Below are 11,393 nucleotides of genomic sequence, written 5' to 3' on the forward strand. Positions count from 1 at the left end.
CAACCATTGGGCCCGCAGTTAGAAAATACTATCACAAATTGTAATAACATGTTTTCTTATTTCACTGCTAGCAACTGCTAGATTATTGAACATATTGAAAATTCCCTAGCTGAAATGCAATACTAACTACCCTTACAGACCGTGTAATATGCAATTGGTTGAATTTCTGGACAATTTTCCACATCTAAAGGACTTTTAAATATTTGAAATCATAGGAGAATGTAAGAAGAAAAATGATATGTCGATTTAAGATCACCCACACTATTTTTGTGCAATATTTACAACACAGTAATAACAGGTTATTCGTTTTCTTTAATGTGAAACGTAGATTACCAACCATATTCATAGTCCTTCTTTGAGGAACAAGGATTCCTTGTTCATGAAACGTGAAATGAGAACAAGGAATCCTTGTTCCTGGTCTAAATAACAAGTATTTTATCTGATGCGCTGCTGGCAGGTATGATGCCAACTGTACACATACAAAAATTGAAGAAATTAAGCCGCATCTATGCATATAAACATACGTCGAAGTTGGCAGATATGGCCATAAATAATATCTCAGCACAAATGAGGATGGACATGTTCCGTTGATACTTTATTTCACTGCTGGTAAATGCCAGACACATAAGCTGAGAATTCGTCAGGTGACAATCAAAAAGGATGGACCCATCCCATTCTCTTTGGTGATAATTAACGACCATTACCAATCAAGTCATTTTGCATTTTATATGATTGTGCGTATTTTTCATAATATTCGACATTAAAGGACTTTTTGATATTTCAGAAGTCATATGTTAAAACACTGTTTTCGTGCAATATTAACGCCGTAATAAAAGAAGATTAGGTCCTCAGCCTGTGTAAATTTGAATCGTAGTTTATACTTCCTGGCACAAATATTGCACAAAAATAATGCTGCTTATCATATCATGTCAGTATCTATAATTCCTAGAATCTTGAAAACTCCCTCAGCTATGAATAGGATTTTCCAAAAATGGATGCTCATTCTTATGTTAAATATGTAACATAAGAATAATTTGACCGGTCAGCAAAAAAGTCGATAATTATAAGTCTTATTTTATAACAACAAATTACAATTGAGATGTTAAGTATCAAACTAGTGTTTTTTAATTCTAGTAATTGTCAATTACCTATTTAATATGTATAATATTAATTAGCTTTATCTACAGAATAAAAAAAATGATTTGTATATACCGTTACGTATATTATTATTACATCATACGTATAAAACACATTAATTCCGACAAACGCAAAGTGTTATTGTCATATAATCGATGCAACGTAAGCTGTGTTTGCCGGGATTCGGACATGTTTCACACAGAAAACTAATAGCGAAAAATACACGTACAGATTGAGCGTGACAGGTCAATTCAGGTAGTTTTTTCTGTAGCAAGGATTCTCCGCGCTGACTAAACCATAAATCCTTACCTCAGACTATTGCTACCTATACATACCTACATATGTAAATACAATATTTATACATACGGAAAAACAGATCTGCAAACGTGTTCATTAAATCTTATCTCATAGATTTTCTGGTAATTGTCATATTGGTAAAAATTTACAATAATAATCTCACAACTTTAGATAGAATTGTAATTGGAAGTCACTTTGCTGCCTTGAATAAAAAACTTTTCATCCAGATTTGTAGTGAGTTACATGAAAAACGAAAATCTCACGGTGCAAAAATACGAAAGAATATTTTATGACCTCAGATTGTAAGTAACTTGGGTTGAAGGTAAAATGCGAAGGGTAAAAATTAATTTCTGTGGTATGATAAACGGGAATGTTGCGTTACAAAATAAGAATATTTTGTTTTTTTGGTTATTTATTATCAGTTATTGTGCCCTCGGAAATTTTGACTTGCTGCCAGAGGAAGCCGCTGGCATTAATTTAAACTTTGTACTTTGTAGCAAGTTGTAAGATCCATAGTTACAGTATTTTGGCGATAGGAATGGAATGTAGAATGCTCTGAAGAATGGATGAGATCTGTAATAAATATACAAATTTTTAATTTGGTAGTTATTATCTGAATGCTACTGTAAGTAAAACAATGATTGAAATTACAATTCAAATATGGCATGTTCATGTTCGTTTAAAGTGAAAATACCATAAAAATCAGAAAACAGTATGAACAGTTACTGATGTTGCTCCAATTTAAGAATGGATTTGAGAAATTACTAGAATTTCGTTTCAATAAACTTACTTGGAGGCATCCAGGAACTCGGCAGACTTAATCACTGTAAAATGATCGGGTTGATGCGAGTAATTTGGTTCGAGGGAAGATTCTTTTCCAAGATCCAAGTCCAGTAAAAAATGACATCTTCCAACGTCGAACTGTGAATTAAGAAACAATACAAAACCAATCCACATGTACTATGTTAATAATTGTATCAGGGAATAAATATAATTATAAATGAATTTATCGACAAAAAACTATTACCAGAACTGGCATTTGAAAGCTGGAGTTGGAGAAATTATTTAATTGAAGAACAATATCAATAAAATAATATTATGCCATACAGAACATGAGACAGATGCAAAAAACTTAATAACACTGAATAAGTGTGACAAAAATGAATTTTTTACAAATGTAATTAACCAAAATGTTCCATACTCACATAACGAGACGTTTCTTCCTTGTTCATGTCATTGAAGTGAGGCTGAACAATACTCGTGCCATTTTCTTGATCTGAATAGGGTTGCGGTAACTGACCAGTGAATTCAGACTGTAAATATTGGAGCCTCCAACTAAAATGTTGAACGGATTTAGCAGGATGAAAGAAAGTGTTGGCTTTTGATTAGTGATGAGAGCATTAAGAAGCTTTCATTGTTCTCACAGTATTGGCGAATACTTCTCACTTGTTCGAAGGAAAGAAAAAGCTGCTAGGAAAGCGATGCCATTCTTTGCCAATGCAAAAATTGATGTTTACGTCAGAAGGTACTTGTCCATCAGATCCAAGTTTGTTGGCTTCCATCATTACTTCTAATGGCGCATAGTAGCCTATAAATAAATAACAACGATTGCGATAGTTTGCAACTGCTACACTAGAAATGTAGGAGCCGATGCAACATATGAACGCGAATGAATATTGAGGCAAATAGAGTATGAGATAGTTAAGGATTGCAATTGCGCACCAAAATTGTTCAATAACATAAAAACGTTTTGTTCTGTTCAGAAATTGGAAAATATGACACCAATAATAACGATAAAACTGCTATCATACAACTTGAGTTTTATTTATATTTGAAATTACGACAGTAAAGAATAGTTTGCACAAACCGGTTCGTTTCATTTTCATTGCTTACCCTTGTAAAGAGCGAACGATCTTGAGAGCCCGAGTAAACCACAAACAACCATCGACAGAACCATGATTGGCGCTGTGTGTTGTAAGTAATGAGAAGTGACTGGTAACGGGCTGATTTGAGTGCGGACAAAGAAGTAAAGCTTCTGAATAACATCAACTGTTATTGCTCCGGCTAGGCAGATCATGGGGTAGATTGGAAAAAGGAATCTTTCTTCCTAAGATGCATGAAAAGTAACGAGCACAGTGTTAAATTGAAACTTGCAGTCACGAACTGGACAAAATTAAAGCTGTCGAATCGAGTTTAGAATATTTCATGCAGAAATGGTATGAAACAAATATAAAACAAGGTATGTGTACGTTGATTAAAAATACGTTAACCTGTTTTCTCAGAAGTCAACAGGAACGAAGAAGATAATTCTGCACTTATTTAAAATGGATTATAAAAATTATATTGTTCAGGATGAAACTCTCAAAGTCAAAACCTTAGTACTGAATTGACGAAATAACTATCACCATCATAATTGCAGATTGTAGACACAGGATGTGATAAGCTGACAAATAAATTAATTGTGGTTATAGTAATATGAAAAAGAAATAAAACAGAACTGCATGATCAGAGAAAGAATAAGAGTTCACAAATATGATACATGATAAATCTCCCAATGTCTTAATTAATGATATTGCATTAAATTAATTACACTATAACGTAAACCAAGACGTACAGAAGTAGAAGGTCTAAAGCAAAAAGTAAACGCCAAAAATAGTGAAAGGCGAACGAGAATTCAGAAAGTTTTAGTAGTGTAGAGTGCAGACATTTCCGCGAATGTTGCAATGCCTGTTAATTTTGATGCCATCAGTCGAGTGATTGAAAATTTGAGTGCTCTTTACCATAAAAAACTTACTTTATGCGACTGGAAGAAGAATACAGCAATCCATAGATAGAGCGGCGCCAGTGAGTACCAGTAAGGTAGACAATAAGAGTTTCTTGGTCTCGCGGGTACAACCATCCAAGTTAAAAGCTTAAATAAAATAAAAGACACGCGATATTCATTATCCCGATTATGTTTTGTTACTTGATTAGATCTAGTGCAAATGAGTAACTAGCGATATTCTTACCAATCCAAACGGGGCCAACAGCGCTCCAAGAAAGACGAAATTGAAATTCAAGAAGCCGTTTAAGATATAGAAGGTGAATGGTTCAGTGCCGTACAGGTCCGGACCATGACTAGTAAAGACATTGTACATGATTATGTTGAGAGGGGCGACAACTAGTTTGCCGAAGAATACGGAGTCGAACCAAACCATTGGCGCCAATATCACGAAACCAGACAAAGCTGCCCACTTGACGAACTGCAGCCATTCTCTTCGACGAAAAAGCATTTCTATTGCTATGGGAATGCTGCAAACAATCATTAAGAATAATTAATAATGGATGTTATTGTTAAAATCTGTATTTAAACAGTTCATTCACTCTAAGATTGAATCGTACATGTTTTAGTTTGAAGTTAGTTACTACATTTTCATTTACTAAATGAAACAGTTTCAATTTTTGACAGAAGAAATACGTTTGAAGCGTACCCCAACAAAGCAGCGAATGGCCAACCAAGTAAGGAAGAAATAGCAGTGGTAAAAATTGCTAATTCGTATTTACGGTCATACCAAGCGGCTACAGCCACGGTGCTCAAGTACCTGAAATGGAAACAGGATTGCATCAATTAGACAAGATGGTTTCAAGTTTTGGCTAAATTTATGAACCGTAGATGTAAAGACTGTTATCTTTTATGAAATGCAGTGTACAATGACTCACATTGAAAATGACGAAGGCAAGAAAGCAGCGCTTGAAATATACATTCCAGAGCTAAAAATTAGAAATGCTAACGTCAGACGGGCTATGTGTACTCCAAACTCTCTGCATACATTTCTGAAAATCATAAAAAGATCCCATATATATTCGTAGAATTACTCATTTGGCATCAGGACCTGTTTCTTAAGAGGTTGACGAGTTAAAAATCAACACTTCTCGTTCATTTCATTTCAAAATGGTCACCCTTCGTGTAAACATCAAATTATTATATTCGTGAAGGAACTTTATGTGAAATACATGAATCAATGAGAGATATACGTACTTGTAAAAATATACCTCTGATACGGCGCAGCCTACTGAAAGCAAGCATCGAATAAAGTAGAATACAAGTACAGGATTCGGTTCTAATAGAGAGCAGTAAATTTTTGCAGGAACAACGTGTAGTAGTAAATATGTGTAAGATCGCAGTGCATAATCTGGACTGTACTCCCAAGTTTGCTGACCTGTTCCATAAAGTAGGTAATGGCTCTGGAAAAAATATAAATTTGATTCCTTAACAGATATTAAAAGTACATGTACAGCATGCTGATTGATCATGAATGAATCTGAATTAGAATTCAGATTTTATTTTAATCACAAGAAATTAATGATACAGGTAAATCTGCATTATTGATTAATTGTTCTTCATACCGGCTCCCAATAATTAAAGGTCTCATCGCAGTCCGTTATATGGCTCCATATTGCAGAGCAAAATCTGGCTGATAATAACAGTTTAAACGCTGTATCACCACCTGGATAAACAAGCCCGAAGTCCATCGATTCCTCTGGTCTAGAAGTAGGAGAAAGGTAAACATTGTTATGAACAAATTTGAAACATATTTGTCAAACAATTTGGTCAGAAGAATTCCCAAAAAAATCTCCCAATCTCCAATAATAGTGAATAAATAAATAGAGAGACTTATTGTCAGACAGAAAATGATAAGTGATATTTGTTGTCATAACATGGAATAAGTTAACCTAACTTAAACGTCGGTAAACGTCAAATGGCATGTGTGAATTGAAGGAAAGTTATTAAAACACATTACAGACTAAAACATATTTGGAATCAGGGAGAATAGAACCTACTTTGATACTTTCCGCCCATTGTTTTTCTTCTGATCTTTTTTAAGGTAAAACAATTGCCGCTGACGTTGGCTCGGTGCCATTGTTGAACCAGTCACATCAACGCTATCAACGCTATCAACTACTGTGTGATCCGTCGCGCCTAACCACTGGCAACCTGAAACGCAAATTCAAGCGTGATGCGCAAATCCTATTTGGCGCGAACGATTTGCGCGTTTCAAAGTTTAAGAGGTGAAAAGAACATTACATCCAGGGCCGAGTCCGTTAATATGAGCGAAAACTTAAAAAAAAAATTGAAATAATATCTGCAAAATCAAACGTCACCAATTCATGTTCAATTGACATTGCAGCTAAGTCATTCGCCGGTCGTAGCACATAGTGGATCGCAAATAAGTTTTTATAAGCTCCAATTTGGAGAATGTCCTTTTTCCTGATGCAGAAATTAGGGGTAAGGTTAACAGAGAAACCTTGAAGCCACGATAAAGTTTGGATACATTTCATCAAGACAATCAGTAATAATGTGCGACAACATCATGAGTGCACTGAAGTTGGCCATTTTAGATGATGCAAACTAATCCTTTAAGTATTTCAGTTCTTCGGTACGCTCTCCGCCATCAATATCACTGTTTCCATCTTCCCCTTTTAGGAAATTTTCCAGAATCAGTGATTTATTCAAAACTTGGGATGTATTCGATCCTATAAAGTTATTAGAGTTTTGGATGATACTCAAAGGTTTGCAAACCTCTTTGGTCATCACGAAACGTTCTCCTAAATTTGATATCGCTATATCACATAATTTGTTGAAAAATTGATTTTTTAAACTGTTTATTGGATCGCTAGGTCGTTCATCGCATTGCAATTCTTTGCAATCTGCTGATCACATTCGATGGTTGATCATCGAACCCCAAAGACGATTGGGCCTGATTAAGTTTCTTCCCTGGGTCCTTACAATCCTGTAACTATCCCGCCCCAATAAGACATTCCGGGAGCTGCAAGTAACGGTTAAATTGACGGAAAAACGACAAACGAAACAAACAAACATGCCGCTCTACCGTCAATATGGGAACCGTTGTTTTAGCATTGGTATTGTTGTCGTAGTTATAAAATAATCACCATCGTGTCCTTTATCAAATGGCGTGGTGTGAACATTTGCTATACAAATATTTGATTTCTTTGCTGCATGGATAAAGCTTATTCGTCACTGCAGTTGAACTAATTGACCAAGCTAATGCTCTTATATTGTAAACAATTTAGTAAATGGATAAGTATTTTCTAATCCGAACACTCAGACTGCGAATTTACTGATAAAACTCGAATCTTATACGCGCGCAATTTAAATATTCCACACGATCAGCCAATTACAGCTTCTCTTGAGCCGAAATAGCCAATCAAGTGTCGAAGATCAGTTTTCCCTGTCTCGCAACGATTATGATTGGTCTTGGACAGCACCGTCTGATAATAATCGAATTATTGATCACACAGAAATTAAACAAATGCCTGTTTGAAAACAATGGACCTGGATACGAGTTACTCTTTCGTGCCGCTAACAAAAAGAAATTACGTGTACTTGAACGATCGAAGAATCCAGGAATTACTTGAAAAATGGTAATATGAAAGTTATTTGTTTTATGAATTGATTTTTATACATCCAAGTTTTCATGCACTACAAATTTTCGTTTCTTTCAGGGGCGTTCTACACAATATAAACATCCAAACTTTTTCATTCAACGAACCTTTTCAACCGTATCTGAAATATCGTCTGGTTGAGGTAAATTTTATATCTCAATTCTGAATTACTGTGCTTCAATTTATTGCGAAATATTTTTGTTCATAGATTTTCTGAATCTAAAGAGCTTCAAACTTTATTTAAACTGGAAAAATCTTTATATTATTATCATTTCAATTACAGTCATTTTTCAAGGATGTGATTATCGCCAAGGAGTTGAAAACCAAAAAGTTCAATAGCTGGTGCAACGAAGGTAAAGAAATTCGCCATCTATTTTTTTGGACCGAATTTCAATAGCTGTTACAGTCTGCGAAAAATCTACTCTATGCGATTATGCATCCAGTGTTTTGTCTAAACTCTGAATGAAATGTTTTTTCAGGGATTACTGCAACGCAAGTTAAAGCAGAGCAACTTCCTTGCTCTGTGCTGACCATGTCTTTTTTCGATAAGCTGAAAGACCCGAGCAATAACATCACCTACGATTCGAACAAAATTCGAAAAACTATTAGGTACAACGAGGCAGGAGAGATGATAACCGATAACTTGAGAGCAGTTAGTTTCATGTTCATTTTACTCATTTTCAATTGGCTTCTCTTTACGCTGTAATTCAGGCGAAAACATCTGTAACCTATCTATTTTGTTTTGCGTTGAATTTCGATTAATTCTCTACTTTCCCTGGTGAATATTATGTTCAGAAAGATTGAGTCATTTTCGCAAACTTACTTAGGACATGCACTTCTAACACTTTTCAGTTTATTTGAAAAATATTTGTCAAATTCTAGTAATTTCTATATGTAACGTAAAAATATCTGAATCGTTAAGTAGAAAATTAATTTTGGTAGATTTATAAAGAAAGTTTGGTAATTTTTGATAAGTTTTTGCAATGTTAGTTTTATTCGAGGTATTCTCTTACTGTAGTGTCGAGATTTTTTCAGAGGCATATCGGAAGAAACAATCTCAACCGTTGCGTAAAAAATGTCTAATTTCTCGCAGAAATTCACCTCAGTTTTTTATTGTAATTCGATACCGTCAGAAAATACACAGAAACATGAGAACTCTCATTTTTTTAAATTTGTGGTACAAAATGAAGTTTTGGATTATAGGTGTGTATGAGTTTTCTCTACAAATTGGTCCGATATATCTTTGACTCGACTTGGTTAGAAATAGTCAAAAAGGGGACAACTTGGAGTTTTTCAGATTTCCAATGGGAAATGAAGTTTGAGCAAAATCTGACTTCTATTCGGGAACTGTATAGTATTTGTTAAAATTACTGAGATATTACATCGGAATACCTATCTCGAATTTTTTCGGAAATAATATAAAATTTTTCATACAATCAGAACTGCCCATGATATGTTTCTGAGAAAGTTATAAAAAAATTATGGATGAAATATTACTGAGACCTTGTGTTTCATCAGGTTACCGAATACATATTCATCAGATACAGACATTCGTCAACTTCGTTTTAGATGTTGCTCGATCCAGAATCCGAAGAATACATGCTGTACGAAAGAGACGAACGAAAAGAGTTCATATTCCGTATTATGCAGATGTTGGTTATCGGCGGTAAACTTTGCCAATACGAGGATGTACTGGAGCCCTACTTAGATGTCACCAAAGTGTTGTATAAAGATCTAATAAGGTAAAGATAGCCAAGGCTTCATCCACGATTTTACACAAATTTTAAAAATTTCTCCTCATGTAATTCACTTTCAGAGTTGATAAACTCGAAGCAACAAACAGTTTGTCCATTTCAACGATGGTTTTAGAAGTAGTTGCTATGAATTCCGGTGATGCATATTTTCCGAGAAACGTCGAAGATAAACAGAATATCGGGTTTTTGTTGGTGGATGCTAATAATCGTCAAATTACAACTTTTCTACATCAGTTGGACGGATGTGAAGAATGGAAAAAATTGTAAAACATAATTCTAAATATGTTGAATAGAATATAAGACGAATAATTTTGAGCACATTCGTTCATTATTATTATTATTGTTGTTATTGTTATGGTTGAAAATGGAAATGGATAGAACCGAAATTGTGTATTAAAATTTCCTTACAATTAAAATACATATGTATAACGCAAGAGAAAAAAATTTAATCCGTAAACGCACTATCAAAATATTAAAAATAATTCGGATTGATTTTCGTATCATGCAATAGTACATTTTCTTGAGAATTCCTGATTGGTAGACATCAATGTGAATCTGTTTCTATACAGTTAAATCTTTTTTCATTCACTGGAGGATTAGAATGTTTGAAAAATGATACTTAAAACCGTGCGAAAACTAGAAAGAAAAAATTGTCGGCTTTCTGGCAATGAAAAAGGAATTTCTCGTTGCCAAAAATCTATGTGATACGAAATGGTAAAGTCGAATTTCTACTAACTTTGCACGTTTTGATGTCTAGAGAATCATCTCGAATCATTTTCAAATGAATATCTGGGTGCGTTTGTAATCAATTTTTCGACCGACGATATCTCAAGAATGAATAAACGCACGGCTTTTCTGTACTAAGAACTGTCTAGATTTTGGATTAGATCGGCGCGGCTGTTTTCAAGTTATTTAAATAACAATAAAAGAAAATAACAGAAATTTAAATTGTGATATCTTGAAAATAAATTGACGGATTTTCCTGATTTTCGTTTCAATCAACGTGGCTCTTATTGACTGAATCCTGATTAGATTTTTGATTTGGTCGATCCAGTTGTTTTTAGACTTGTTGAAATAACAAGACAAATTGTGAGAAAAATTCAAATAATGATATCGGGAACGTATAATCGACGGATTTTGATGACTAGATCCCAACCGTCTAGGTTCTTCCTAAATTAGACTCGAAATAATTTTGGTTCCATAAGTCCTGTATTTAACGAATTCTTCAAATTAACCCGTTCACTTTAAAATGAAAAGTTTGACTCAAAATGCTTTTATTTGATTAAAGAAACACATTTTGGACGACATCGAGATGTTTTGGACATGCTTCAGGAATTGTTTTTTTTTTTCAAAATTTGCATTCTTCTCAGAATGTGAGAATAATTCTACAAAATGAAGAGCGAAAGTCGATTAGTAAAAAAATGTTACACCCATTTCATATACTTTACAATTATTTAATATGCAGTATACTCGAGAAAATGGTGGAAAGCGAAAATCAAGATTGTACACCATAGTGTACAAAACAGCGAATGGGTTACTTTTTTTGCATCAACGTTTTCTGGTTAGCCAGTTTCTGCACTTCTCATCGTCTAATTACCAATGACGGTTTTGAACATTTTTACCGTTAGATAATAACATCGCATTTGTTACCATCAAACAGTAGAGTAAAAGCCAAAAATCCTGTATAATTGACTAGATGTCACTCAATGTAACGGAGGCCGCGATGCATGACGGTGATAGTATGGCGACGCATGCGTGCTG

At 34.3% G+C, this 11,393-nt stretch overlaps 2 protein-coding genes across 2 annotated transcripts; one reads left to right on the top strand and one right to left on the bottom strand.

Moving 5' to 3' along the window:
* Window positions 1-568: 568 nt before the first annotated feature.
* On the bottom strand, window positions 569-6,359 carry Alg9 (alpha-1,2-mannosyltransferase Alg9). Its single transcript, XM_046609568.2, has 12 exons — window positions 6,256-6,359; window positions 5,821-5,959; window positions 5,453-5,658; window positions 5,134-5,247; window positions 4,905-5,015; window positions 4,443-4,725; window positions 4,229-4,345; window positions 3,328-3,541; window positions 2,881-3,022; window positions 2,640-2,769; window positions 2,225-2,355; window positions 569-2,007 (listed from the first exon to the last, which is right to left on the bottom strand). The coding sequence occupies exons 1-12, from the start codon at window positions 6,333-6,335 to the stop codon at window positions 1,857-1,859; spliced, it is 1,818 nt and encodes a 605-aa protein (XP_046465524.1). The 5' UTR covers window positions 6,336-6,359; the 3' UTR covers window positions 569-1,856.
* On the top strand, window positions 6,360-10,505 carry LOC124210996 (cilia- and flagella-associated protein 300). The gene is made up of 7 exons (XM_046609569.2): window positions 6,360-6,483; window positions 7,735-7,857; window positions 7,939-8,020; window positions 8,162-8,231; window positions 8,358-8,530; window positions 9,448-9,620; window positions 9,695-10,505. The coding sequence occupies exons 2-7, from the start codon at window positions 7,763-7,765 to the stop codon at window positions 9,897-9,899; spliced, it is 798 nt and encodes a 265-aa protein (XP_046465525.1). The 5' UTR covers window positions 6,360-6,483; window positions 7,735-7,762; the 3' UTR covers window positions 9,900-10,505.
* The last annotated feature ends 888 nt before the right edge of the window (window positions 10,506-11,393 follow it).

The sequence above is a fragment of the Neodiprion pinetum genome, chromosome 2 (genome assembly GCF_021155775.2).
Source record: "Neodiprion pinetum isolate iyNeoPine1 chromosome 2, iyNeoPine1.2, whole genome shotgun sequence".
In the NCBI taxonomy this organism is placed as follows: domain Eukaryota; kingdom Metazoa; phylum Arthropoda; class Insecta; order Hymenoptera; family Diprionidae; genus Neodiprion; species Neodiprion pinetum.

Excerpts from the sequence above, each read along its gene's own strand:
- Alg9 (XM_046609568.2), bottom strand. The coding sequence starts at position 6,335 with ATGGCACCGAGCCAACGTCAGCGGCAATTGTTTTACCTTAAAAAAGAT. Across the intron at positions 5,960-6,255 it reads AATGGGCGGAAAGTATCAAA|ACCAGAGGAATCGATGGACT; the intron begins GTAGGTTCTATT and ends TCCTACTTCTAG. Across the intron at positions 5,016-5,133 it reads TTGCCTTCGTCATTTTCAAT|GTACTTGAGCACCGTGGCTG; the intron begins GTGAGTCATTGT and ends TTTCCATTTCAG.
- LOC124210996 (XM_046609569.2), top strand. The coding sequence starts at position 7,763 with ATGGACCTGGATACGAGTTACTCTTTCGTGCCGCTAACAAAAAGAAAT. Across the intron at positions 8,232-8,357 it reads CAATAGCTGGTGCAACGAAG|GGATTACTGCAACGCAAGTT; the intron begins GTAAAGAAATTC and ends ATGTTTTTTCAG. Across the intron at positions 8,531-9,447 it reads TAACCGATAACTTGAGAGCA|ATGTTGCTCGATCCAGAATC; the intron begins GTTAGTTTCATG and ends ACTTCGTTTTAG.